The 26,845-nt window shown below is 42.9% G+C and overlaps 2 protein-coding genes across 10 annotated transcripts; one reads left to right on the plus strand and one right to left on the minus strand.

Moving 5' to 3' along the window:
* Positions 1-1,285: 1,285 nt before the first annotated feature.
* LOC123051124 (zinc finger CCCH domain-containing protein 24) lies at positions 1,286-8,273 on the minus strand. Its single transcript, XM_044473918.1, has 14 exons — positions 7,595-8,273; positions 6,741-6,833; positions 6,377-6,658; positions 6,207-6,279; positions 5,025-5,157; positions 4,788-4,941; positions 4,569-4,652; positions 4,349-4,471; positions 3,707-3,868; positions 3,498-3,632; positions 3,260-3,355; positions 2,689-3,141; positions 2,038-2,081; positions 1,286-1,711 (listed from the first exon to the last, which is right to left on the minus strand). Exons 1-14 carry the CDS (start codon positions 8,219-8,221, stop codon positions 1,468-1,470), a joined length of 2,703 nt encoding a protein of 900 aa, XP_044329853.1. The 5' UTR covers positions 8,222-8,273; the 3' UTR covers positions 1,286-1,467.
* A 164-nt stretch (positions 8,274-8,437) lies between these two features.
* Positions 8,438-25,387, plus strand: LOC123051122 (uncharacterized). 9 transcript variants are annotated; one of them, XR_006423948.1, is made up of 17 exons: positions 8,438-8,912; positions 9,013-9,166; positions 10,410-10,708; positions 10,785-10,989; positions 11,092-11,205; positions 11,326-11,588; positions 11,685-11,763; positions 11,862-11,973; positions 14,127-14,346; positions 14,458-14,704; positions 15,382-15,620; positions 16,223-16,298; positions 16,380-16,485; positions 20,534-21,136; positions 21,214-21,283; positions 23,572-23,702; positions 23,884-23,984. XR_006423948.1 is itself a non-coding variant. In XM_044473910.1 (17 exons), the coding sequence occupies exons 3-17, from the start codon at positions 9,146-9,148 to the stop codon at positions 25,107-25,109; spliced, it is 4,170 nt and encodes a 1,389-aa protein (XP_044329845.1). In that variant the 5' UTR covers positions 8,452-8,564; positions 8,694-8,912; positions 9,013-9,145; the 3' UTR covers positions 25,110-25,387. The 9 variants fall into 9 exon arrangements, 7 of the variants coding, with proteins under 7 accessions (XP_044329849.1, XP_044329850.1, XP_044329852.1 ...); XR_006423947.1 differs by having other exon boundaries at positions 23,572-23,741; positions 23,884-23,901; XM_044473910.1 differs by adding an exon at positions 24,417-25,387 and having other exon boundaries at positions 8,452-8,564; positions 8,694-8,912; positions 20,534-21,283; positions 23,572-24,317.
* The last annotated feature ends 1,458 nt before the right edge of the window (positions 25,388-26,845 follow it).

Genomic DNA, 26,845 nt, shown 5'->3' on the forward strand with positions numbered 1-26,845 from the left:
TTGCTCTTACAAGTTCCATAAATGTTGTCGTTTAGCGCGAGCGCAGTAGACTTATGAAGTTTTTTGACTACTGACCAGTATCTTCAGAGACAGTTGGACAACATATTTAAAATTCATGCACATAATTTATCATCTTAAAAGGGTAATACCACAATATGTAATCTTGTTAGGATTCACAGATTAGCACCTATACCACCTTATGATTGGCATTAAATTTGAGTTGTCGCATCTAGTAAAAGGTCAAGGACGACTTTGCTAGTACCAGAATTCAAGGCATTATTATTGCCCGGCAGCCAAACAAGGCCGGCCGGATGAGTTCGCACGTGCTCATCTCACTGCTCGGTCTCCTTCACCTTCATAGAGAGTTCATCATAACCACCACCGGCATAGTCAGTGGGTGTTATTAGTTGCACCACCCAATTTATATTCCATGAGCAGAGACCTCGTCTTCGGGTCAAGCCTGGTGTGCGCTTCAATGTAATGCTGGTCCACCACCAAGAAACGCATGATCCTTCCTAGTGCTAAACTCTGCAATTTTTAGCAAAACATAACCGCAATTTATAAACTTCATGTTTGTACTCCTATATATATGCAGCAGGGCAAGCAATGATTGGATGCCGGTTTCCGAATCTTTAGGTCACATACGAAGCGAGGCCAAGACACTTGGATACCGATCGAAAGGCATGGAAAATCTCGGCAATTTATACATGGAGAATCTCATAAAAATAAATTGTCAATCATCAACATGTAAGAACACATCATGTTCATCGTTGCCACATATATAGATGCCTTTGGCATCAATAAAGGCAAGGGTTGCTCTCGCATTCGGATGAATATGATGCTGGACCTACCACACCTCCTCTTCATCCTCTTGTGATGATGAGATTGCTACTGCCATTGGGAGCCGTTGCTTTCCTGTGGGCACCAGAAAATGAAATCCACTCCCTCCCTCCATCCATCCATAGATATTAGATATTTTTTATATCTATATGTAGGCCATATTTCTGTATGGTTTGGCTGCCAAATCAGTAGGAACTCAACTTCTCTGACAAGATAAACAATCAAGGCCAAATAAATCTGCTGCTGCTACTACTACTGTTCATCACATCTTGTGCAGACACCAGGACCATCGGTTTATTATGGTTTTCCCTGCCAAGAATGGCTCTGGACCATTGCAATTTCTAAGGTTTTACCTGACAAGAATGGCACTGGACCATTACAATTTTGGATGTGGCAGATCTGGGTCATTGGTTGAGTTCCAGCATCCATCTAACAAGGCAGAAAATAAAAAGAAATGCAGTTGACAACAGCAACACAGATCTCCACTCAACTACTGTCAGGGTTCTAGGTCAAGTACATTTGGTACAACAAAATGAGGAGACCGAAGAAAATTCTGGTATGGTCCTCAGACAGAGATTAAATTAACCTCTAGAGTAATAAGGATTAAATGAACAACGGCTGCTTCGTTCACCTCTCGAAGAGCATGACCATCTCGCAGTGCGAGGTGTGGGGAAACAGATCGACGGCCATGGCCCTCTTGGGGACAAAGGGCTCCGAGTTGGGCATCGACTTGGTCCTCTGCCTCGCGAGGCCGGCGCTGCTCATGTTTCGCCATCCGCGGTGGCCCTTGTTCTTTTCCCTATGCTCGGTTGATGGGGTGCAGAGCTCGATCGCGTTGGCAACTAGAGTGTCTGGATTACAGGAAATGTACCTGGTAAATTGAAGCAAAGAGTAAATGTCAGAGCAGTAAGAAGAAAAATAGATGGGAATATTATCAGTTTAAACTTCTAAAAAACTACAGGTCTTTGTTTCTCTTTTTACTTCTTCTAATGTTTTCCAACTGAGATTTGAGATGTCAATAAATGCATTTTTGTTCCCAGATGGCATGATAACCACGTGATGGGAAACTTTACTTCTCTGTTCACCATTACAGTACAGAGCTCACATTACTTCTCTGTTCACCAGTAGAGTACAGAGCTCACATCACTTCTCTGCTCACCAGTATAGTATAGAATAGGTATAGGGAGTACTACTTACACTAGACGACGGATGCGTGGATGAGTCCTCAATACCTTGATCACCTATTAAATATTCAAGATGTGAGTTTTGATCCTCCACAAAGGTCGGTAGTCCAATCACAAGCAGAATGGCATACAGAAAAAAATAAAACAATGTATATGTAGAACCAATCAGCATGGCGTGCTTCAATCAACTAACATGGTACTATTTAGTCGTGCAAATTCATTCGTAAATGACAAGGTTCATGCTTGCTAGTTGGGTCATAATGCAGGAACAAACAGCTTCACGGCATGGTAATTTACATATATTAAATTCAAATCTATACATAATTTTTAGTATTATTATTGTAACAACACCCTGGATATCTACTGTACCTGGCAATGCAACCGCACTGCTCTAGTAATCAGCAGCTCTATTAAAAACAAAATTTCTGTAAAGTCTGCTTCATTTATATGGACATCCGCGACATACAGTTAACAATATATCACAGGTAAGAACGATATAGCTCAAATCCATCAATGTATTACCACTACAAGACATACATAATTAAACCTCGAGCAACCAAAGGGCTAAGGCTTGCTCCAAGGTATCAGGTATTAAGACTCGAGTACGCATTTATAAAATAACTATTATTTATGATAAGAAAACTAAAGACTGAGATTTACTTACAGTAGGGTGAAGCCCAGCACGTGGAGGATCTACAATAGCAACAAAGTTCTTGAACTGACATGCAGTAGCTGCAAGCACATCATTTTTAGAAATCGAAGAACCTTCCTCGCGTGTTTTGCGGTGCTCGGAACAGTCAGTTGCTTTTGCATCAATGGACTCCTCATTGACCAATGACGATGCTTCCTCACTATTTTGGTTACGAACAGCCTCATTGGATTGCTCATGTCCACCTTCCAACTCTTTGCTAACCCCATCATCCAAGTCCTCATTTATCTCACCACTGTCATTTTTCTCTGTTAAGCTCTCCATACTTTTACCATTATTCTCTGCACCACCAACTATATCCTCCTTTTTCCCCGTAGCATTAACTTCTGAATTACTTTCAGAAGCTGCAATGTGCTGCTGTGGCGAACCAAGATACTCTGTGAGAAGAGACCCCATCACATCTTCAGCCTGTTTATTCCCAGGATGAGGATTCAGTTGAGATTATTGTGTTGAGTACAAATAATTGGGGAGTCAAATGACACCAGAGCAACAGAATCATTTATAAGGGTTAATTAATGAGTCTCACCTTGCCGCAGACAAAACGGCAATTTTTTATACCATTAATAAGAGCATTTCTCTGAGCATCCACAACCGCTGATTCATTCATTTCAATTCCAACAACCTAGCATATTCAGCAACATAACGATGAGAAATGCTATTCCAAAGCAATGACAGAGCCATATAACATTCACAACTGCGTAGTGCAATATACTGGAAACAAGAACCATCATGCACAATAAGATGAAATGTGCAAAAGAAATCACCATTCCAACACGGTGTGCTAATGTCAGGCCAATTGTTCCAGTCCCACAGCATACATCAAAAAGTAATGTGTCCGAATTGAGATTGGCCCAATCACCAGCAAGGGTGTACAATCTTTCTGCAGCAAGAGTATTAACCTGTGTACTTGTGAGTCAATACCAAAGTTAACAACAAAGCTTAATTGGCAAAGTGGTTTGCAGTTCAGACAGACCTGAAAAAATGCTGTTGGTGATAGAGAGAACCGAAGATTGCTAATGTGGTCATGGATTCTTGTTTTATCCACTGCTCCCTCTTCTGATTGGTCCACTTCTGGAGCCAATAGTGGGATCAGTGGACAGTCAGCTGGTGCTACATTTGATATTCCTACGTGATCCTGCATGAGTGAAAATTTCATTAGCAGCGAATATTTCAAGAATAACAAAGAAGCCTACTTCTCGAAACAAACTGCATCCGACATGTCTAAACTTGAATGAAGAATAGACATAGCCATAAAAATCACTCACCAGTCACCACGTTCCCAAAATTGTGTATAACTGTATTAGTTGGCAAAGTCTTAAAAGTTTGATTGCACATGTTTTAAAATGACTGCTATTTTGAAATGGAGAGAAAGCTTTGTAAAGTTCACTTCAAACAATAAAGTCTGCTATATAACTGTTCAAACGTACAAAGTCACCAACTAGGTGGCAAGTGCTAAGCAGGCTTACCGAACTGTCACAGAGCACTGTAATACATATTAAGTTAACAAACTAGGATAAAACTACATCTAGAGTAACTTAATGGACATAGGCAACACAGAATTCCTGAAGGAAAAAATGCATAGAATCATAGCTCTGATGCAACTGTTTAAACTTACTTGAACTACTATAGTTGTTAGAGGCAATGGAGGTGAGCATGTTGCAGCTCCCTGCACCAGTGTCTTGGACAATTTGGCAAACTCATCTTTCATCAGTACCTCATCAACACCTGTTGAGCATACCTGGAAATATAGAAAGTATAGCATGTCAGTGGTACTGCCAACAGGAAATTTGTACTGCATTGAACTGACTGCACATCTAATTGTCAGTCCAAACAACCTGGATAATAATCATGACTTCTGATATTTGTGTTTGTGTATCTTCCGCAACAACAGCTTGAGCTGGGCTTCTTCCCTCTCGAACCTAATATGGAAACCACAGAATAAACAGTTATCCCTGTCAGGTGGATAAGCACAGAGAAATTAACTATGTAGAATCTCAAAAGAAAACAGAAACAGAAGCATGCGATGCAGATTTAAATGCTTAGCGAGAGCATACTGTGAATTGGCGCCAAAACCCAGAATTATCAACTCTGTTCCACGCGGGTAAGCATGATAACTGCAGAAAATCTTGGAATATCATAGCATATTTACAGGACATTGCGGAAACATTTGGGCAGTCCACAGGTTCCTCAACAGCAGTCACACCTTCCCTGAGATTTTGTTGTATCAATCATTAATGCTGGAAGACCAGTGAACAAAAAAGAAAAAAAGAAAGAGGAAGCAACAAACCAACCTGAAATTCCCAAGCATAAACCCTACCGTCTTTTTACCCGCCAAGGAATGTCCCACAGAGAACTCACACTTATTACGATACCCATCAATCACTGGGGACTCCAGAATGCCTTCAAGCTTGCAAGAAAGACCACCTGGATGATTGGACAGACACTTAGCACAAGCTAAAGAGCAGAAGATCATACAAGTGGGGCATGAAAACGCGTTTGGCAGATTGCAGCTAATGTAACATGTTTATGCCAGTTACCTACAAAGAACTGCTATCATGCATATGTTTAGTTTTAGGATACAGCCAAAAAAAACCTTTTGTAAGATTTCTTTATTTAGAACAATGAAATAACATGTGCCGGGCACTCGGGATTATTAGTCGGGTCAACAGAGCAAAGCAAATGAACTCACAAATTGTATGTGTTGCAAACACTCATAGGTGAATATTAATAAAAGTTTTTTTTCAGAAAGCTTTGTGTGTTGTGTGCTACACTGCTAGTTGTGTTCACTTTCATCGAGATAAAGCTTGACAGACACTTTATATCCAAGCAAGATAATCTCTGTATTTTGGTGAAGAGACTCTAAATGGTACTGAAAAGAAGCAGTACTGCATTGCAAGAGTTCCCAACTTTCTGGAGTTTCCCTTTAAGCATTCCAGATAACGAATCCAGGAGTTCATTAACAGGACAACACCATAAACAAAATTGTAAGCTGCTCAGAGCATAGCTAACGTTAATAATTGATGTGCACATACATAGTGGACAAGCAGAGTCCAGGTGAATGAGAGTGGAATAGGAAATAGTTGGATTAGGACAAAGTTCAACAGGCATCCGAAGTCTAGGATAAGAAAGTCAAATCTGTTAGGAGTTGTTGTGTTAGGAAAGGGCAAGGGACCAAGCACCCACTACATAAGGATGCCATGTATCTATTGCCTATGCAATCCCATGCATGACACTGTCCGTCTATCCTCGGAAATGTAAATTGTTACCCCGTAGTGAATCAAGGTTACACACATATCTTATCAATATCAACATTGTGTATCTATTATTTTGTGTAACAGGCCTAGGAACAATAAAAATTGAATACCATATTGTATCTCGTATCCAGGTGTTCGTAAAACACCTACATGGTGATCAACACAAGTACTGAGAATAAATAGCACATCAACAGTTCAATACTACGAGTAGAAGGTTACCAATTTGCTTTGCGTTGGAAATCCAATCTGGTAATGTAACATCAGCTGGGCAAGCTTTCTTAGCATTCCGAGTCTGCAGTACAAGACAACAAGATAAGTGAACACAATTTCAGCAAATATACAGTTGCTTCAGAGATAAAAATAGTGGATGGACATGAAATTGATCTTACAAGTTTCTTAAGTAACTGTGCAACTGAACTTTTTTTGTGCTCTAGCTGATCACTGTATGCCATATGCGCAAGGGGCGTAACTGCGTCACGCACAGTTCTTTTACTAGCTCCTGCTGCTTCAGGTCCGGATGCTCCGTCAGCAGGAGCAGCAGCGTCACTACTGTTTTCTGTTGCTGCTCCATTATTAGATACCGGTCCTTCTGCATGCAACTTCTGATGAGACCTGCGATTGGCATCTGCTATCTTTATTTGCTTTCCACCAGATCGATTCTCCTTAAGGACCTACTCAAGTTGCAAGGCAAAAATTCATTATCACTTGTTCTATGGCCAAACAGGTCGCCAGCACGAACGAATGGACAATTACCTCCACGGCATTTCTCAGTTGTTCAACAGTTTCAAACGTCACAAAACCAACGGTCATTCCTTTCTTCTTCTTTGCTACAGCATACGAGATTCCCTGCACAACCATCATTGAAGTTATAGCGTTAAGGTAGCATAAAATAGACAAAGTATATTCCACACGATACACATGCACTTTTGACATTCTGAAAGTCTCAATACTTTAACCCAGAACATAAACCAATCCTTAAAGATGCAAAGACATTTTCTATGCAATTCAGCAGCACAAGCGTCTGGTTACATCACAGTTATTGTGTTTTACTTGCCAAATATATAGCAGATAAAAAGGCAGCCTTTCTCTGCAAAATGTATGGCAAAACATGGCAAGGCAAGCAACATGCCACCTTTGTCCTACCAAACTCATACAATATATAACTAGCTTCGCATATCTGAACAACCGACATTATAATATACTGGGCATATGCTGTCGGTGGCTGGTGTTCTGCTGTCAGGTTACACCGATTTGTTTCAAAAGTCCCAGCTCATGTTTGGTGATATCCATGAGATTGCCAACTAAAGAGATGAAAACCTGAATAAGAAAAACTGCTCACCCCTGAGCCACTTCGTCTTACACCTGACAGTGAACTACCATGGACTCCTTCTAACACATCAAATTTTAGATTCCTGCTTCTGATTTCTTACAAAAAGAGTCGGTAGCTTCAGGGTTATATCGGTTCCGGTGGATTCAGTGCAACTGTACAGTTCATCAATCTAGTTCAGTGTAGATGGCCTACTTCAGTTCCTACTTTACTAGACTATTTCTTCTGGAGACACAAATGAAGTAGTAGGAGATGTGAGATAAGCAGTACTAGAACTTGCCTGCTCGTCGAGGAAGGCCTTGAGCCTGTCGGTGAGCCAGTGCCGGGAGAGCCCGACGAGGCACTTGTCGAGCGAGGTCTCGTCGAAGGTGACCTCCTCCTGCCCCCAGCGGTCCCTCCTCTCCTCCCCGGCCGCCCCCTCCCCATCCTCCTCGGAGACCCTGCGCAGCTTCTTGGCCCGGTCGGAGGTGGGGTCCCAACTGCCGTCGGGCCGCGGCCGCAGCTCCTCCTCCGTGTGCGCGTACCGGCACCCCTCCCCGTGGTTGCACCCGTCCGGGCCGCCCCCCCGCCGCCGGAAGAAGGAGCACAGGCTCGTCTTCGACATCGGGTGCCGCTCGCCCTCGCCGGTCGTGGCGGGGGCGGCTGCTGCTGATGCTGGTGCGGCGTCTCCGGGGGCTGCCTCCGGCGACTCCTCCTCCCTTTTGCGCTTCTCCCCGGCGGGCTCGGTCGCCTCTTGCTGCTGCTGCGGTGGCGGCTGCGGTGTGTCCTCCATGGCTGGATTCTCTCCGGAGGCCGCAGCCGGAGATTCCTCCTCCCTCTTGCGCTTCTCCCCGGCGAGCTCGGGCGCCTGCTGCTCCGGCTGTTGCTGCTGTGGCGGCGGCGGCGGCGGCGTGGTGGTGTCCTCCATGGCTGCGGGGACGGAGGGTTTGCGGAAAAGGTTTCCGGGGAGAGCTCCTGCCGTTTTCATCGAGGCGGATTTCTATTCGGCCTTTTTGCTGAAAAAAAGCCTTTGGGCCGCGCATCTCTACTTTGGGCCTTGGAGGAGCAGTTCCATGGGCTTGAGCTGCCACAGCCCATCCCGCTGACCGAGCCTTCCCCTGAAAAAAATAATTCTCCCTGGCTGTGGCTGGTGGCTGAGCCGCTTTCTCTTGGACATTCTTCAGACCTATCCCCTTCTCCCCCGCCTCCGGCGGCATGGAGGCACGGGGGCAGCCATCCAGCAGCAATCTTAGATGTTTCCCAGTATAAAAGTTTGTTCCGCATTGTCTCCCTTTCCTTGGCCAGTCCCCTTCCCCGCCGGTTGGCTCCGAGGGTGAGGTCCTCCCGGATTTGTTCGCCTGAGGTGGGATTCAATGTCGTTTTTCTCTTTCTGCGAGTAGGGATTCAATGTCTTTGACGCTGAGACCCGCCGAGTGTGCGGCCCTCCATGTCGCCGCCGTTGAGGACCGGGGAGGCCAGACGGCGTCCATCACTCCAGTGGCCAGCCGTTCCCATTGCAGAGGGCCAAGTGGGTCGCTGTTGTCCACGCCGCTGCCGACAGATCCGGGCTTGTCCGGCTAGGAAGGTCAGCGGCTCAGCGCCGACGCTCGGCCCCCACGGTATATCACCACTGATTTCTCATCTGTCGGAGTCCAACATGTCCAAGTTGGGCAAGGTTGAGTCATGCTTATACTGACAAGATTGTGATGTACCTTGTAGTTTCCGTGAAAGCTGCAGCTAGGCATGCCTAGGTTTGGTCTATAAAAGCTGTGCCAAGGAGCTCTCTCCCGCGCCATTCGCCCATTCCTTGTGGTGTAAATCTCCTCCAACACTCACAGAGTTATCACAGCAAATGTCTTCTCCGGGTACTCAGGTGCTGCTTATTCCCCCATTTTTTGCTGTGTGTGTACTCTGGTCTGTCACATAACTAGTACTCCCTCCGTCCCATGATAGTCAAAAACATTCTTATATTATGGGACGGAGGGAGTATGTATTGTCTATAAATGGTTTTGTAACTTGTGCAATATCTTTTTCCCACCAAAAAAAGAGACATCGGCATATCTTTTTCCCAAAAAAAGGACATACCTCCACATATCTTTATTCTAGATGACATATCCTGATCTGTAGCATTGATATTGATGACAATGCGTACCTGTAATCTTTTATGCGTGTCTCAGTATACATGTCAATAGGTGTTGTGTACGATTGGTGCTATGTATGTACTGTACATACATCTACTTTGAACTCCTTGTTTTCTAAAACAACACGATCTTGCATTCTTACTTGCATATTTCATCTCCTAATGACACCATACTACTAATGAAAGTGAAAATTTGGTGATAATAACTAATTTGAACCGTGCGTAATAATCAGATCCAAGAGAAAACAACACAAAAACCAAATATGAAAAGGTTATCTAATTAATTTTGTATTCATGTATAGTTCTCAGAGTTGAAAGTCACAGTTTGTGTGAGATTAAAATCGTTATGAAATTGTGTTTTTTCTATCCCTTTTGGACTATTAATAAGAAGGTTGTAAGCTCCTAAAATTTCAACGAAAAAAAAGGATGTAAGGGTTGTAGATTTAATGCTTAACATGCATATGAATAGCTTAGTACATACTACCTCTGTTCCTAAATGTAAGACATTTTTGCAGTTCAAATTACATTTAGAAACAGAGGTAGTACTAAATACGGATTTGGGTCATCATGGAGAGTACTACAATTTTATATAGCGCCGACACAACAAATATGTGAATCTCGAACCAGAATTTCACAGTAGATAGTAGGGAACTATAGCCCACACAGGCAAGAAATCTGCACTCACTGAACAAGATGTGCACTGGATTTCTACAACACAGTCCACCAGATGTAAATTTTACTACTGTTTTTATATGATATGTTAGTAAAAAAGGTAAAGTATATATATTTAGAAACTATTTTTCATGATGAATCTTATTGTACAATTTTTATCAAATAATTCTATATACTCCATATTTTTTATTTATGAAAGATAGATATGTTTGACTACATGCTCTCTAAGAAGTCATGCATTTTGGAACGGAGGTAGAATATATTTCTTTTCACTTTCCTTCAATTATGGGCTCGTGATATACAGGACGAACTAAACCTTTCATCCACCACTGATGCTGCGATTAGGCTATATGATAGCACTACATCTCAGTCGCATCCGACGAGTATAGAGATGACGAAGTTCAGTCAGGGTAGCGGCGTCGTTGAAAAATTGAAGGAGGATACCCCAGCGAGTGTCCACGGTGATCCAGCTTCCAAGTTGGCCGGAGATGGTTTACCGTTGTCAAGCAACATAGCATCTAAGCAGAGGGATCTTGCTATTTCACACGCATTAGATGAGCTGTATAAACACACTATGTCCTTGGTTCATCCCACATTAGAAAGGTATACGTCGATCAGGCAGTGTGTGTGTCAATTGGAGATGTCATATTCTCATATTTTGCAGTTGACCTACGTGCAGGGCAGAGTGTGTGTCATGTCGCGGTCCACCACCAATTAGTTTAAAACTCAAAACCATCAAGGATGCAGTGAAAGAAAAAGGAAGGATGGATACTGATAGCTTAAACTTTGCTATTCGAAAGATGGCAAGAGAGAAATCAAGTGATGGAGATCTGAAAAATTCTGAACCTTCGTGCTGCAAACACTACTTCAGTACGGACTTTGCAGTAAGTTCAATATTTTGCGTTGGGTTTATACATAATAATTATGCTCTTCAGGTCATCTTAATTGTAATGTAAAATTGTTGTTCGTCTTTATCTTCCTCATAGAGGGGTGCCATTGAGTGCAAACTAGACGATGATAGTAATATTCAGCTGGACTCTTTTTTCGATAAGGACTTTGTGGGTGTGTGCGATGCTTTGAAAGGTTCCAATATTGAAGTGGTATGCATATATTCTCTTTATATTAAGTTGATGCATGAACTGATTATATTTTCTTTTAGTATATTCCCAGTTACATTTATGCAATTTTCTACTATGTATTTCTGTTGGAATGTATTACAGTTATGTGTTCCAGTCATTTATGGAGATCATTGGACGATGTATGCTTTCAACATGAATGATCGCAAGCTAAGTATTTTGGATTCACTACCATGTTCCCTTGATTCTGGTTCAAAAGAAATATATTATCGTCATGAATGCATTCCGTTGAAGATCTACAAAGCTCTTGTGAGGGCCAATGACAAGTTTAAAATGTTCTATAACATGTCTGATTTTAAAGTTTGGAAAGTTGATTATCCTCCCCGAGTACCTCAACAAGAAAACGGGTGCTAATTATCTCTTGCACAATCCATTTGTTTATGCTTAATTTGTATTTGAGACACATACTTGGTGATTAATTTTGGACTCCCTTCTGAGTGTAGCTCCAACGACTGTGGGTTCTTCGTATTCAAGTTCATGCGTCATTGGAATGGAAATGAACTTGTTGGATCAATTTCCAGTGTAAGCAAGTCTACCAGCTGAGTTGATACTTTTTTTTTGGTGTTCACTCCTCATGCGTTTGTTGATAATCTCTTTAATTGGTCTTGTATGTTTGCTAGGAAACAATGGAGTTGCGGAAGGAATTCCTAGCATACATACTCTCTTTCGACATAGACGAAGCACATGGGCTACCTGATAGTCTAGATCGGCTGATGAAAAAACTTCCTTCAGGTCTTTTTATTTTGCATACATCATTCTTGATTCTTTTTCCTGAAATTTAGGTATGTATAATTCACGGGTGAGCAAACAACTAACGATATGTAGCCTGGGAGTACATACTAATGTGTTTATTTTCCTTTGCACCATCCTAATACACCTTTAAAAATATTTCCCAGATTGTCCATTCGTTTTCTCCGCCAGGAGTCAAAATCGTATCACTTTTTAGGAAATGGGCAAAACACCCTCATATCCTATGTTTCTCCACCTTCCGCCCCCTATGTTCTCTTCTGTGGACAAATTTGCATAACAAATAGTGAAAGTTTGTACTCTTACAATTATACATTACTAGATATATAGCTACCCAGCAGTGCTATGAAGGACCTAGCAGCCTCCAAGGTTGCGACCACTAGCTGCCACAGGACAAATGCCTCATGGTGGAATGCGGCAGAAGCGCCTCTTGCTTCCGTCCTTGTGGTGCTCCTCATAGCATATAATTTATATTTTGTTGGTTAAATTGGTGATCAAAGTTAGGATCAAAATACAAGGACTTTTAAACTAGTCTCGAGGTCGTACATTGCCACTAGTACCATAGTATGAAAATGCCCATGGAATGTTGCTCCATTCATTATCGACAATTTAGGTGGGTCGTTTGCAAGGCGGCTTAGGAGGCGCTATATTTCCTCCGGTTCCTTCACTTTGTTTGAGAGCGACATGATTTAGGTGGACCCAAGGCAGCGCGGGTGTGGGTGTTGCGACTATGACTTGCGGTGGCCTCAGAGTTACGCGGCTCTTGGTCGTCGCTTCTTTGTGTAGTTTGAGTCGTCGGCTCTACCAGGGTGGCTACGGAGCGCGTGCGCTCGAGATGATGTGGCTGCCGACGACATCTCCTTCGAGGTTCAGCAACACATCAGCGTGGTAGGGCAGTGATCTATGGGGATGGAAGCCCGCTCGATGATCTATCGGGATGGAAGCCCGCTCGATGATCTATCGGGATGGAAGCCCGCTCGATGCGTCATGTTGTTGCGCTTGTTGGTGCCCCGCGCAGCTAGCCTTATCAACTCACCAACGAGCACTAGCCTCTTGGCGACAGATGGTTCATGGATCTATGTCTGAAGACCGTGGGTGTCGCAACCTCATTAGTGTGTCTTGTCCTCAATAGTGTGTCTTGTGTCCTCGATGGACGCATAAACTCTCCGCGTTGTGTAGCAGCTCATGTATTTGGGCATGTTTGCGACCCCGTGGTGATGGCCACGTTAGAGCTATGCGCGCACAAGCGGCTGTCTCCATGCATGTATTCCATGGTAGGGTTGGATTTCAATATCTCGTGAGCATGGCATGTGTGTGCCCTTCCATGTAGCATTGTCTTCTTCGGCAAGTGGTGCCTACAACACACGGTGACTTTGGCTAAGTGGTGCTTTTCGAGTATCGGGTCTCAGGCTCTCAGGTGAAAACCCTAGGTTTGTTTCTACCTGGAAATGGCGGTGTTTACACGCCGTGTCCTTGTTGAAGGCATTGCTTTGGACTAGTTTGGTTAGATGCGCTCTTCTGGGTGAGACCCATGATCTGACCTATTTTGGTTGGATCCGGCCTAAAGGCGTTGCTTTCAGAGAATCTTTCTTGTAGTTTGTGTATTGTTAAGGACGTTGGATAGTGTTGATGCTTGTTGTGTGTCGTTGGTCCGTGTTTAATAATTTGGTTGTGTCTATCCTCAATGTCTCCACAGGTTCCTGATATATTGTGTATTTGCAAAAGTCGGGTGTAATTTGATATCATCTTGATATTGATTTTTTACAGTTAACTTTTTTGGCAGTTAACTTTTTTGATTTGTAATATATTTTTCATACTACATGTTTTATGTTGTTTCTTTGTATTATGTTTTCTGTACTATTTTTTGTAGTACATGTTACATTAGTTTCTACTCTGTTTTTCTACTGCATCATTCAACTAGTAGTAACACCATTTTTTGTGAACTAAGCATTAACTATAGTGAGAATTTATTTGTCTTCTAAAGTTTTGAGGAATTTATAAAGCAATTCAATAAATATTATCTTGTGGAATAAACTAAAACTAATGGACTCTTATTTTCAATTTTTAATATGTTTGCTAAAAGTATCTCCAGTGTACATTCAGTTTATTCTTATACTTATCATTTTGTTCGTTTATAGAAGCATCAGTTGCAGTCATTCCATCGACCACCAGGGCTATTGATAATGCGATGCCACCCTTATCTGTGGTTGCTCCGGGAACAAAGATTCTAGTAGAGCCATGCAAGATGTTAATATCTCCTTTCTTGATTAAAAGGCAGTCTTTCGGTAGACCAGACGCCAAAATACTCGAGGATTTGTATCAGTACACTATCAATAATGCTTTGCCTATGTGGCAGTGGTAAGTGCAATGTGTGTATTTTCTTGTAACATGATGGTTTTTACTTTGTCTGTTAGCTCATAACGATGTTTTTATTGCGTTTCCATGTGCTATGGGTGTTATGTGTTAAAGGACTGGAGATATTCTGCAATTAATGAAGCGTGGAGAAATGATGGACACCATATGCCTAAATTTGGCTGTTAGCAACATGATGAGAAAGGATGCCCATGAATTATTGAATACTAAGTGTCTGGGTTGGAGGCACTATGTTGATTCAGACTGGGCGGTAAAATCACTGAATGGCTATTCCAATCCCATGGTTCTGAAAAAAACATTTTATCGTGGATCAGTTCTGTATAATGCTTCACGGTCACATATGGTATGATATCGTTCTCTCTACCTGAAGGAAAGCTAGCGTGAGTAAATTAGTTGTGTTATAAACATGATCTTTGTATGCCCTTAAACCAGGGTAATTCAAAATTGCACCCAAGAGTAGGTGCTCCTTGGTGAAAAAAATATTTTCCAGCTTATTTTTTTAAAAAATTCACTATGCATCTAGCACTACTTTTTTTCCTTGGCGCAAAATTGTGACATGGAAATATATGATCTTCACTAACCTATTTGTCTCAACATGGAAATATGCCAACTCAACATGCAACTATGCATACGAAAAGATCATTTGTTTCATTTTATTATGCTACTTATATTCAGTAAATATTTTACAACCATACAATAATGAAATGTATATTCACTTTCAGTTCTATTATTAATCTAAATGTAAATATTCCATACAACCAAAAATCTAAATATATTGCAACCAATTCCCACAACAACATGCGGGGCATCATTACATTTTAAACTCTTTTCTGAATTGATTATTCATGTCAGCAGCATGTTCTCCTGAGTCCTGACAACCATTTCGATGCTCCCAAATCCATAATGAAGTTTAGTAATAGAAGTAATGTGTTATTATCATGATTCAAGTTTAATGGGTATTAGATGGATTAATTTAGTGCATGCAAGTTTAACAATGTTTTCTTTTTTGTCTTTATCTAGGTATTCATCCCAGTCGCCATTCCTGGTGACCATTGGACTTTGTACGCTTTCAACATGTGCGACCAAAAGCTCAGTATTCTAGATTCTCAACCAGATACTACCAAAGGTGTTGATCCTGCTGAGCGCCACCAGAAAATTAGATGTGATGTCTGCGATGCACTTACCATAACAATGGACTTTGCAATTGACTTTCGAAGCTGGGAATATGGGTTCCCCAAATTACCTAGACAACAGAACAGGTATGAGCTGCCACACTTACAGATCTAACCATCAGTGTATGCATGAATAGGATCCCTTTCCTTTGGTAGCTATATGATACGAAGTATGATAGTAGACTACACGTAAAAGGAATCCTATTCAATCTAACCATCAATGTACACTTACAGATCTAACCGCCATCCAAATATAGAATGGACTAAAATTACAGTAGACTACACGTAAAAGAGGCAAGACTCGAACAAAACATTTTTTTGTGGTCTGTGCAGTACACATTCGTGTATAGGCACATATGAAAAATGCAATAAAAACCAGTGTAAAAATACTTTAGAAAATACCATAATATGCTGGAAACTCTGAAACATGCAGTACACATTAGCGTGAAAACATTGTAGAAAAGGTACATTAGGAACTTCTGTAAAATACAACACAGACAAATGTAAAATGCAGTAGAATCCCAGGGTGCAGTACACATGAAACCAAACATGAAGAAGCTCAGGGACCTCCCAGGAAAACTGGATTAAGTTTCCATAATTCTGATGCAATTTACTCGATTACTTTCCTTCATATCTTGTGTAGTTGTGTGTGAGATACTTGACCCTATTTCCTCTTGCTCCACTTGTAGTTATGATAGTGGATTTTTCGTATTCAATTTCATGCGCTTGTGGGACGGTCATCGACTCGCTCGATGGTTTCCAACTGTAAGTGGTCTCTACCTTGATGTTCCTTCTTTTTCTCCTTTTGGCTATACTGCAAGATAACTGGATGTCATATGTTATTAGGAATCAAGGGAGTTGCGGAAGGATTTTCTGGCATACATACTCTCGTGCAAGGATAACATTGTACATCTGCCTGAAGAAGTTTCTTCAAAAATTAAAGATCTTCCTGGTGAGATGTTGTGGAGGCTCAATATGTCTGTTTTTTTTTTCATGATATAGTAGACCTACACATTAACACACATCCCAGATATGCTCACCAGCACGACAAAGGTTAGTACGACTGCTCGCACAATTTGAGATCACGGGTGAATATAGGACAATACGAACGGGCACATACCTTATTCTCCACTGGTAATTGCTTGTGAATTTTGCGGGACTGAACCCCAATCCCCCGGATGACTGCATATATAATGGGGTTTGATATGCTATTCTCAGGATCAATAATGTTTTAGCTAGGTGGTAGGAGAAATATTTGTTCTAGATCTAAGTAGTAGCTCTGGCCATGTGAACAAAATGGCTCTGGGATGCACCTGCATCCGTCATGAACTTAAAAATGAAAAATACTATAGATTGACAAAACAAATAACTATGTACATATTTGAATTTGGTTCTTTAACATACTTGTAAAGTTGTGCCACCAAAATGACATTTCTATGCCCTGTAAAAAAATATTAAACACAGTGTTCTAAAAAAGCAAAATCTTAAAGCGCAAGTTAGTTTTTTCTATACCGATGGAAAACTGATATTATCTACACAAAAAATTACTAGCAAGCTGCGGACTCGAATATTGACATGTGTATATTTCTCAAATTTTATTGAAATTAAAAAAATATTTATTTCACCTGATAGCACGTGAACTTGGCTGCACCTTTCAATTATCACTTTGCCCCTATTTGTGGTATTATCAACAGGTGCCTTTTTCAGCAAAGGACAATTTGGAGGGACATTTAGTAAAAAATTGTAGCATTAGCTAGTCCCGGCTTTCCCTACTGGTTGTCACAACCGCGCAACAAGCAACCTTCAATCATAATATTTAGATGATTTCTCAGTGTATTGTAGTTATGCACTTAATATCATTAAGTGTAATCTTGTAGAATTTCTAATACTTACTGGTTAAGAGTCTTGTTATACATGTTAATATTATAAAGCACTTTGTATCATAAGTTCTTAAAATATCGTTAAGGATCAAAGATGTCAACTAGAGGGGATGGTAAATAGGTGACTACAAACTTAAACTTTTTTTCCGTTGATTCTAGGGATCACGGAATTATAAGTTCTCTATAATGCAACTAAGTGAATCAACCTATATGACAAGGCAGCACTAGCAACAAGATAGAACAAATCACAAGCTAGTACCACTCTGAACAAATAATAAAGCTAGGAGCGAAATAACTGAAGGCACGAAGAAGTGGTGATTTAGCCCCAAGTTCAGGTCCTTGGAGGAATCTAACCTCCATTTGAGAGGCAGGGCCACTAAGTACCTCAACGAAAACTAATGTTTCGCCTTGGACACGAAGTGCATTGCCCAATCGCTAAGAGGTTGGTGACCTACAACCTTCGCAAAATTTCTTGAGCAAATCCACAAACTTAGAAGCGTTCGGGTGACACCAAACCGTCTAGAGTTCCAAACAAACCCAAGATTAACAAGTAGAACAAAGAATTCAACAGAGATTCAAGATTGGCTTGGGGGAATCACAAATATATGGTTTCTCTTGTTCTCCCTCAAACAAATCAAAGTTTTGTTGGTTGTGGAGGGTTAATGAGAGTTTTGGGTGGTCAACAATGATAGAGCTTGCATATCTGGTCGACACCTACCCTTGGGGAAGAAGAGGGGCTTAAATACGAGCCCTGAAGATCTGCTTGTCAGCCTCACGGTCTGGTCAGCCTAGAGGTCCTGGGCCAACCCAAAATCGTGGACCTAGGTTCTCGGAATACTCCGGGATTTACATGAGTGAAAAGCCCGAATCCGGAGGCCCTCCGGAGCAGGTCGATAAGCTCTGGGTTACTTCTCATGGTAACTCGTAGATCTTGACGGTGGCCCTTTGGGGGTTTGGCACAAAGTGTTTGGGAGTGTCTAGGATTTGTATTAGGTGAGAATGCCAACTCTTTGTTCTTCATGCAACCCCTCATTTTTGTATGGCTTTTCCTATTACTAGCTATGAAAAATTATCTATTGCTGTGGAATTCTTCCAATGTACGGAAAGCTGAGCGCGTGGAGTAGTCACCATTAGCCGAAAGGCACCAGGAAAAATGGAGTGTCATCATTCAGTTGGACAAGCTGAACCTTCTCCTACAACCCCACTAATTGAAGCTGCCTTTGATTGCTGATCCTATGCAGGCCCCTCATCCACCTGCCATTAGATAGAGCATCGTGAACCTTTATAGATTTGATTTGCGCTAGCTTACAAATCTCAGTAGCTAGGTATCGCGGTGCCTCGTCATTGAGCCATCTATCTTTCTAAAAACTAACATTCTTGCCCTTGCCAACAGAGATTGTAGAGCAAGCAGCAAAAAGCTGCTTATCTATTTCATCTCATGGTGTAACAGTGCCTTTCCATTCCAAGGTCTATCCTCATTAGCCCAGCTGTAACACTCCAATAAAGCCGCATTGATCTACTGTTACTCTGAATATCTTTGATTCCCAGACATCAGTATGTCTTTGGCTCACAAATCTTCTTCCAACTGACCATACGTTTGCCTCCATGCATCTCCCCATCTCTGTTCCATAGAAAGCTACTCCCTCTGTAACAAAATATAGGACATTTTTTGTTTCACATGCAATTGTTAAAAACGTCTTACATTTTGTTACAGTGGAAGTACGTCTTAGCTTGTCAACTTTCTTCACAAACCACTTGTCAGCAGGGAAGGAAGTGAGGAAAGAAGTTGCTGAGGTGATCACTAAGTTGACAAGCATTAGTCTCCCCTGTCTAGCTTCCCCTTTCCAAGCCATCAGCCTTCTAGCAATTTTATCAATTAGAGGTTGCACCTGAATCCTTAGGCCCCGCTTGCTCGTATTCCGCTGGTTTAGAATACACGCCTGGATGGGTCGTTTTGTTTCCAGGCGAAAAATCAGCTTTGACTGGTAATTTACACCTGTAAAATAAACACAGTTGTAGAAATTTACACCCATTCCAATCGGGGCCTTAGAGGTTTTCTGAACTCAAGTGGAAGTCCAAGACATGTAGAAGGAAAAATCCTTGTTTACCCCCGAAACTTGCAAACATCTCACAGAAATCAGTGACATCGCAAGCTATCGGATAAGCCACACATTTGTCAATATTTAATTCGCATATCAAAAGCATCACCGAAGAGCTACTGTATGACCTGAACCACCAAGATTTCAGTCCTCAGAGGGTTGATGAAAAGCAGCATTGCCGGTGTAAAAACTTGTTTGCAGTCTAGCTGACCAAAATTGGAGGGGCGAAAGGACATGCTGGTCAGTGGCAATCGCTAGCATTCGGCTATTTTACAATGATGAACAGGGGGGGGGGGGGGGGGGGGGCCTTCCATAACACCTTTCCTGCAAAGAAACGTCTGACAGATGGAACAGATTCGCGTCTTCCTCCTTAATCCAGGTTAGGCGAGACTGCCTCTCTCGATCAACATCCATGACACAGAGGAACTTGCTTTGTAATAGACACCTCAGCTTCCTCTCATCCTTTGGTGGCTCCCTTTCCTCTTGGGTTAAGTCAACACTGAAAAATCCCCTCAAAAAAAAAAAAGTCAACACTGAGAATGATCCCAATTACCAAGTTCGACGTAAAGCTTGGCCGTCACACTGTTTTCTTGATCCATTTCTTGATAGCAGCAGCCACTCTAGACAGCTTGGTGTTCAGCCTAATGGAGTCTCTTGTTCTGACTTGCTTGGTCCAAACCTCATTAACCACATTCGAACCAGAATCCCTTGAACTGATTGATCTGAATTTTCTTGAGAACAAGCGGGCAATGATTGGACATGAAACCTATATATTTTGTGCATGGAACTTTACATGGACTTAGAAGGCTCCAACATTGACATGTGTTTATTTTCTACTCCCTTCGATCCAAAATAAATGTGGTGCTTTTAGTTCAAATTCGAACTAAAACCACGACACTTATTTTGGATCGGAGGTACTATTTTAGTTTATTGCTTTGGAAGTGAAAGAGGTGCACTAAATTCCCACTAGTTGTTTATCATATGGATTGACTGAACTGTAGGTCACTCTGTTTCTCTACAGGGAAGGTGATGGATTCCAAATTGCAGGAGTTTGTTGTGGCAGGTGCTACACTTACTGCCGAAAATGATTTGGCAATCAGCATTTGCCCAGCGTTAGTGCCTTCTGCTGAAAGCTCCAATGAGTATATTTGTTATTTTAATTCGCACTGGAATCCAAGTAGAGAAGCGCCTGCGACATCTCGTGCAGCTGATTCTCCATTAACATCCTCCGAGTTTCTCAGTAGATGTTATCGAGTCACCTCTGATGGGGACGGGGTTCTCCACATTGCTGCATGGCATGGAAATGTGAAACTAGTGGTTGACATCTGGAAGAACCATGGAGCCCTCTCAAGAGTGCTCTTATCAGCAGTGAACAACAGAGGAGATACAACACTGCATTATGCGGCACACAGAGGGCATGATGATATGGTCAAACTTTTATTCGGTATAATGAGTGACATGGGTATTGCCAAGTTTCAGAGGGCCCAAAATCTCAAAGGAGACACGTGCTTACACGAGGCAGTGCGCCATGGACATGCAAAGGTTGTAGAGATACTGATTTCAGAGGACGAAAATGTTCAGGGCTTAGAAAGCCCCTCACTGGTGCAGATAGTGGACAATGATGGTATATCTCCACTCTACTTGGCTACCACTTTACGAAGGATTGATATTGTCCGGGCCCTCACACAAAGGCCATACAAGTATGTGGCATCCTTTGCAGGGCCTGCAGGGAAAACAGCATTGCATGCTGCCATTGTTCTCCTAGACAAAGGTAACCACTGGCAGTTTCATTTCCCTCAATTCTTTTCACGAGGCATCCAGTATTTTTTTTCCATCTTGTTTTGTATTAATTCAAATTAATGCGATGGGAAGTTGGTAACGGCGAAAACCCTCCAGCATATTATTGCTACTCCGGATGATCACAGTAGCATGAGCAGCAACATATGTAGCGTCCCCGATGCAGTATCCGTAGGATTGTTGTTTTGTCTTTTTTCTTTTCTTTTCAAATGGAGCTCAGGAGAGCCCCCAATTTCATTGCTTGTGATATTGCTGAAGCAGCAGCCAGGTTCACATAGATCCATCAATGCACACAACACAAGCATGCCGTGAGTCTATGCCCACAAACAGCACGCGATACAGAAAACCCAAAGCACAACCTGCAACATTCCTCTACATCTCCAAGCCGCAACTTTTTGTTTTGTTCTCTCTTTTTTCCAAAAGGAGCTTCTAATATGGCGTGACCGTGTGAGGATAATATCTAGGGTAGTTTACTTTAGACCCATGTTGCTTATTCTTTTCTTATGACATCTCCTCTGGAAAGTCTCATATGAACATAGGCACATATGCACCCCTTTGTATGTTTGTATTCTCGTGAGCATTAAAAAAGAGTTAATTTAGGTGCGCACACAAATAATTGCGAAAAAATATCTTATGCGCACTGTATGAAAAAAAAAATCCAAGAGATGTCGAGTTATACAACACAAAGAGATTTTGTTAATCTCTTTTTGCTGTAGGACACAAATCATCAATTTGTTCTCAGAAAAATATGTTTTCATTCCTCAACTTGTCATTGTGTGCGGGTTTGGTCCCTCAACATCAATACAGGGCAAATGTACGGATGTACCCTTAACTTTCAAATCCGGGCTCTCTTTCTCTCCATTCACCGGCATCCTGCGCAGCCATGGAAGCCCGCCAATCTCCTCTTTGCCCTTGCTCTGCGTGGCATGAGATCCAGATTTTGAGGCCCTCGTCGCTAGACCTGGGGTGACGATTGTTGGCGTCGGAAGCCTGCCATTCACCGGCATCCCGTGCACGTCATGGAAGCCCCCTAATCTCCTCCTTGGCCCTTGCTCTGTGTGGCGTGAGAGTCAGATTCCGAGGCCCTCATCGCTAGACCTGGGGTGGTGATTGTTGGCGTTGGAAATTGAGGCGGTATGCTCCTCAAGGAGGTGTGTCCATTGTGGTTGAGTGCTGCCAGGTGCCTAGGACCAATAGGAGACCGTGGAAGGTCAGCATGGCATATAAACGAGGTGTCGAGGGTCCAGGATGCTGATGGTAGGGAGGGGAGAAATTGAGGAAGGGGGAGTATGAAACTGTAAAAAAATTGAAATGGAAGCAAGATTTTTGCCTCATTCATTACTGAAGGAGATGAATGAAGTTTTTTCCTTAAGAAAAAGAGTGATACAAAGGACACTACTCTCCAGCATGTACCGACAATTGCCCATAGGTTGGCCTTTTTTTTTGAGAAAAAGATCCAGATATATTATAAAGGTTCACCAGAAGTACAAATCACCCCAAACATAATGAAAATTACATCAAGGACCCTGGACCACCGAACGACCACTACCGTCGCTAGAACGAGCCGTTGACGCGCTGCTGTCGCCACTCCCCTATGGGAGCTGGCCTGACCTTGTCGATGACAGCAGATGGGCGCAGGATCGGAGTCTGGTAGACCAGCTGGAAGAAGAAGTGCCGCCATCTGCCCGAGCGTCGGCCCTAGGGCATACCCAGTGCTGAAAGCTCCCACACAAGGTGGGGTCTGGGGAAGGGAATTTCTAGACAACTTTACCCTTGCATAATAATTCTGCCAGGAGGTGGTTCCAAACTAGGACCTCCACGCCACAAGTGGAGAGAGACTACCACTGCGCCATGCCCAAGCGCCTCCCCATGCGAGGACAAAAAAAAACCTAACCTAAACTACTAGCCGGAGCAGAGGCACCAGGATTCCCACGTGCTCATAGGTTCGCCTTACTCTTGATGGTAGCTGAAAGTATCTGCAGAGGTACAAGACTTATTATAAGACGAGGGCTCCACGTAAAAAAAGACCTGGGTGTTTCTCTCATTCCAAATTACCCAATTAGTAAGCATAGTGAGGGAAGCCATTGCCTTGTAATTTGATGTATTGTTGCCAAGGACATCATCAATCTTTTGTCTTTTGTTCTTGATCCTCTGCAAAACGACCCCAATATTTTCCGCATGCTTTTTGTGTTTTCCATATTTCTACTTGTTGGCAGAATCCTCAACCAAAATGATGGTTAATATTGTTAATGTTAACTGCAGAGCTGATTGAGATTCTGCTGGAGTGGAATGCTGGTCTTGCATCGCAAGGAGATGAATCCGGGAGCACCCCTCTGCATTTTTTGGCATCACTCTCCTTGGAACGCAGGGAACCCATTATAAATCTGCAATTAGTATGTGTGATTCTGCTAGTACTTTCTGCGGTACTCTTTGTGCGTCTGCCATTATCCTTTGCGATTCCGCCATTATTCGTTCTGATTGTGTCACCTCGCTGTTACTTTCAATTGTTTCGTAAAGACCCGGGTATCGTAGAACTCATTATGAAAAAGGACCCACTTGCTCCCTTGTACACAGATTCTATGGGATCACTTCCTCTACACGTCGCGGCTGCACACGGGAGAGTCATTATATTGCACAAGCTGCTTATACAATGCCCTCATAGTGTCCTCTCACTCAATGCTTCTGGCCAGAATTTTATTCATGTTGCAGTTGAGAAGGAAAAGCTCGGGATAGTACGTTATGCTTGCCAAGACATTTCTTTCCCTCGTTTAGGATTGCCAAGAAGATTGCTGCCTTTGCTTCGAAGGAAAAAGTTCGACACCCAAATTCTGAACGCCCAGGATCAGGATGGAAATACAGCCCTTCATCTGGCCGTAAATAATGCAAGTGAGGATATCTTCTACAGTTTAATGGCGAACATGCGTGTTCTCCTCAATTTGGCGAACAAGGAGGGTTACACGCCCCTCGATTTGGCTTTCTTGAGCCGTCACCTGGAAGTGAGCTCCAAGGTATGGCTGGCTCGTTGCTAGTACTGGAGTAGTAGTTCTACTTATCAGCACTCTTTGTTTTCTTTAATCTGGCACGCACTGACGCACACATTTGACCAGGGGTCTAAGGAATGGATATTTTTCCTCCTGTTACATGGCGGTGGCGATTTTGGTATCTTTAATTGGGACCATCTTACCAGAAATGTGGTTAAACCAGACTGGGAGAAGGAATCAAAGAAAGTGGGCAAGTCAGCATCCATGCTGACCGTGTGCGCGGTGCTCATTCTCAATGCAGCACTCCTGGCGCCCTTTAATGTACTCAGCCACAAGGACAAACTGGATTTAAATGGATTTCTGTTCCAAATCTTTGTGACGATCGACACCGCCACATTTGTTTGCTCTGCAGCGGCCACATTTTTCTGTGTGCGTGCTGGTTTTGCCATGTCGGATGGCTCTACACGCCTGAAAAACCTGGTTAGTGGAAAGTTTTTCCTGGGTATTGCGGCCCTGTCTGTGATGTGTACCGTGGCTCTAGCACTCTTCCTGGTGATACCCAGGGGAACTGCGTATTATGCCATTTCTGCTGCAGGTGCCAGTATTCTAGCCTACACTTACATCAGCACCCTTGCATCCAAGGCCATTCGTTGTGCACCAGCTATGCTGTCTAGAGTTGGTGTTTCAAGACTGGCCTCAATCATGCTGTTTCAACGCAGTACAATAAAGCCACCGTGGATGGTTCCTTCAGCGTCGACTGGTTTGTTTTGGATAATGGCACTTTTCGGCATTTATTTTGCTATAACAAGCTACAATTGAGCCCGCTATGCATACGAGACGTCCGAGTAGTGTACGATGCTGCACATCCAATCATCCATGATTAGAGCAGAATTACGGCACTTCACTGGATTTATTATGTCGGGCAGAGATCGTGCATGGAAGTGTCGTACGCGCAGAGGTTTTGTATACATATTCATTTGACAGGCAATAGTAATTATATTCAGGATCTTTTATTCACTTTTTGTACCAACAATTTCCTGATGATCTCATCAATAATGAATGCTTACATGGCAGTACAACTTGATCTGCCCCCCTCACTAGAACTGAGGCTGTGTGCAAGGCTAGAAGAACCAACTACGACATATGTCAGTTGAAGGTCTCATCGTCTCTGACACCATCTATCGCATTTGTCCTGGTCCTGCACTAGCTGGCTGCTTGTCCTATGCAGCACATTTGTTTGGCTTGTTTGCATACCTTGGGATTGTGGCGTTTTGTCCCCTTCAATTCGCACCCTATGCTGCAACAACAATGGCGTTTGAGCCCCTGAAGATGATGCACTGTCGAAAACCATCATTCTTTGTTTCGCCGAAATAATATATCACTATCCTGGATTTCTGTTGGACAGCATGGGAGACTGATTACCTTCATCAGTTCCATGTTGCCACCAACAAACCACTGACCAAAGGTTTCTACAAACAGATGAATCGTTTGTTGCTTTCATCTTTGATGTCGGCGAGCTATGGACACGCTGACCGACTGCCCATTAGAATGTGCTGAACAACCGAGAAGCTGCCGACATCAACAATCACGTCTGACAGAGCTTCTGCTCTGAATACACATTTTGACATCCTAGGCAAGAAAGTGACAGAGCTTCTCTCAGTACGTCAAACTGGATTCCCCTAGGTACACCTTCAATAACAACAACAGCAACAGCCCATGTTCGGCTGTGTTCTCCATGTATATACAGGTGTGCTTAAATAGACACAATGATGCATACAATGTTTTGGAGATAGAAGAATCATATGTACCATGGTGAACTGCCTGTTCGAGTGGTGGCAACGATGCATACAAAAACCCTTAATTCCACTGAAAAAAATAGCGCGCTATAGCGTCGCTAATAGCACGCTATAGCGTATGGAGAATTGTCTCGCTAAATATATCAGTGTACAACGTCTCGCTAATAGCATGCTGTAGCGTGATATAGCACGCTAATAGCATATTTTGAGGTCGCCGCGCTATTTTTTTCATTGCTTAATTCTCCTCCTCCTGAGGCGCATGTTAGCCAACACCAGGGAGAGGGCGCCTCCCGGCAGCAGGACAGGGTACTGCGGCTCCACACCCCTCGCCTCGGCATCATCCATGAAGCGGACTTGCCTCCGGAACTCTCTCCATGGGCACGGGTAACCCTCCTGATCCATCCCATAGTTCTCCATGGGAACGGGGTCGCGGGTCGCGGGTCGACACCCCTCCGGAACGAGGATCGACGAGGGGTATACATCTTCGGGACGATAATCGGGGACCCTTGTACGATGGAGGGAAAGAAATATCTTTACGATTGCAATGATGTATTTCCCAATATTGCAAGGACGAAACAATCCCGCGTGATACGTCAGCCCTTGGCGTGATTTTCTCATCTACCATTATTACCTTCCCACGAAGCGTCGCACAACTATCCCAAAATCCACTCTTTATCGGTTCATCTTCAAGCTACCAGTCCGGCATGGATCCAGCTCCAAGCCTCCACGGCCCCACGCTCTCTTGTTTGTCCTCCCACC

This window comes from Triticum aestivum, chromosome 2D, assembly GCF_018294505.1.
Source record: "Triticum aestivum cultivar Chinese Spring chromosome 2D, IWGSC CS RefSeq v2.1, whole genome shotgun sequence".
Taxonomy (NCBI): Eukaryota; Viridiplantae; Streptophyta; class Magnoliopsida; order Poales; family Poaceae; genus Triticum; species Triticum aestivum.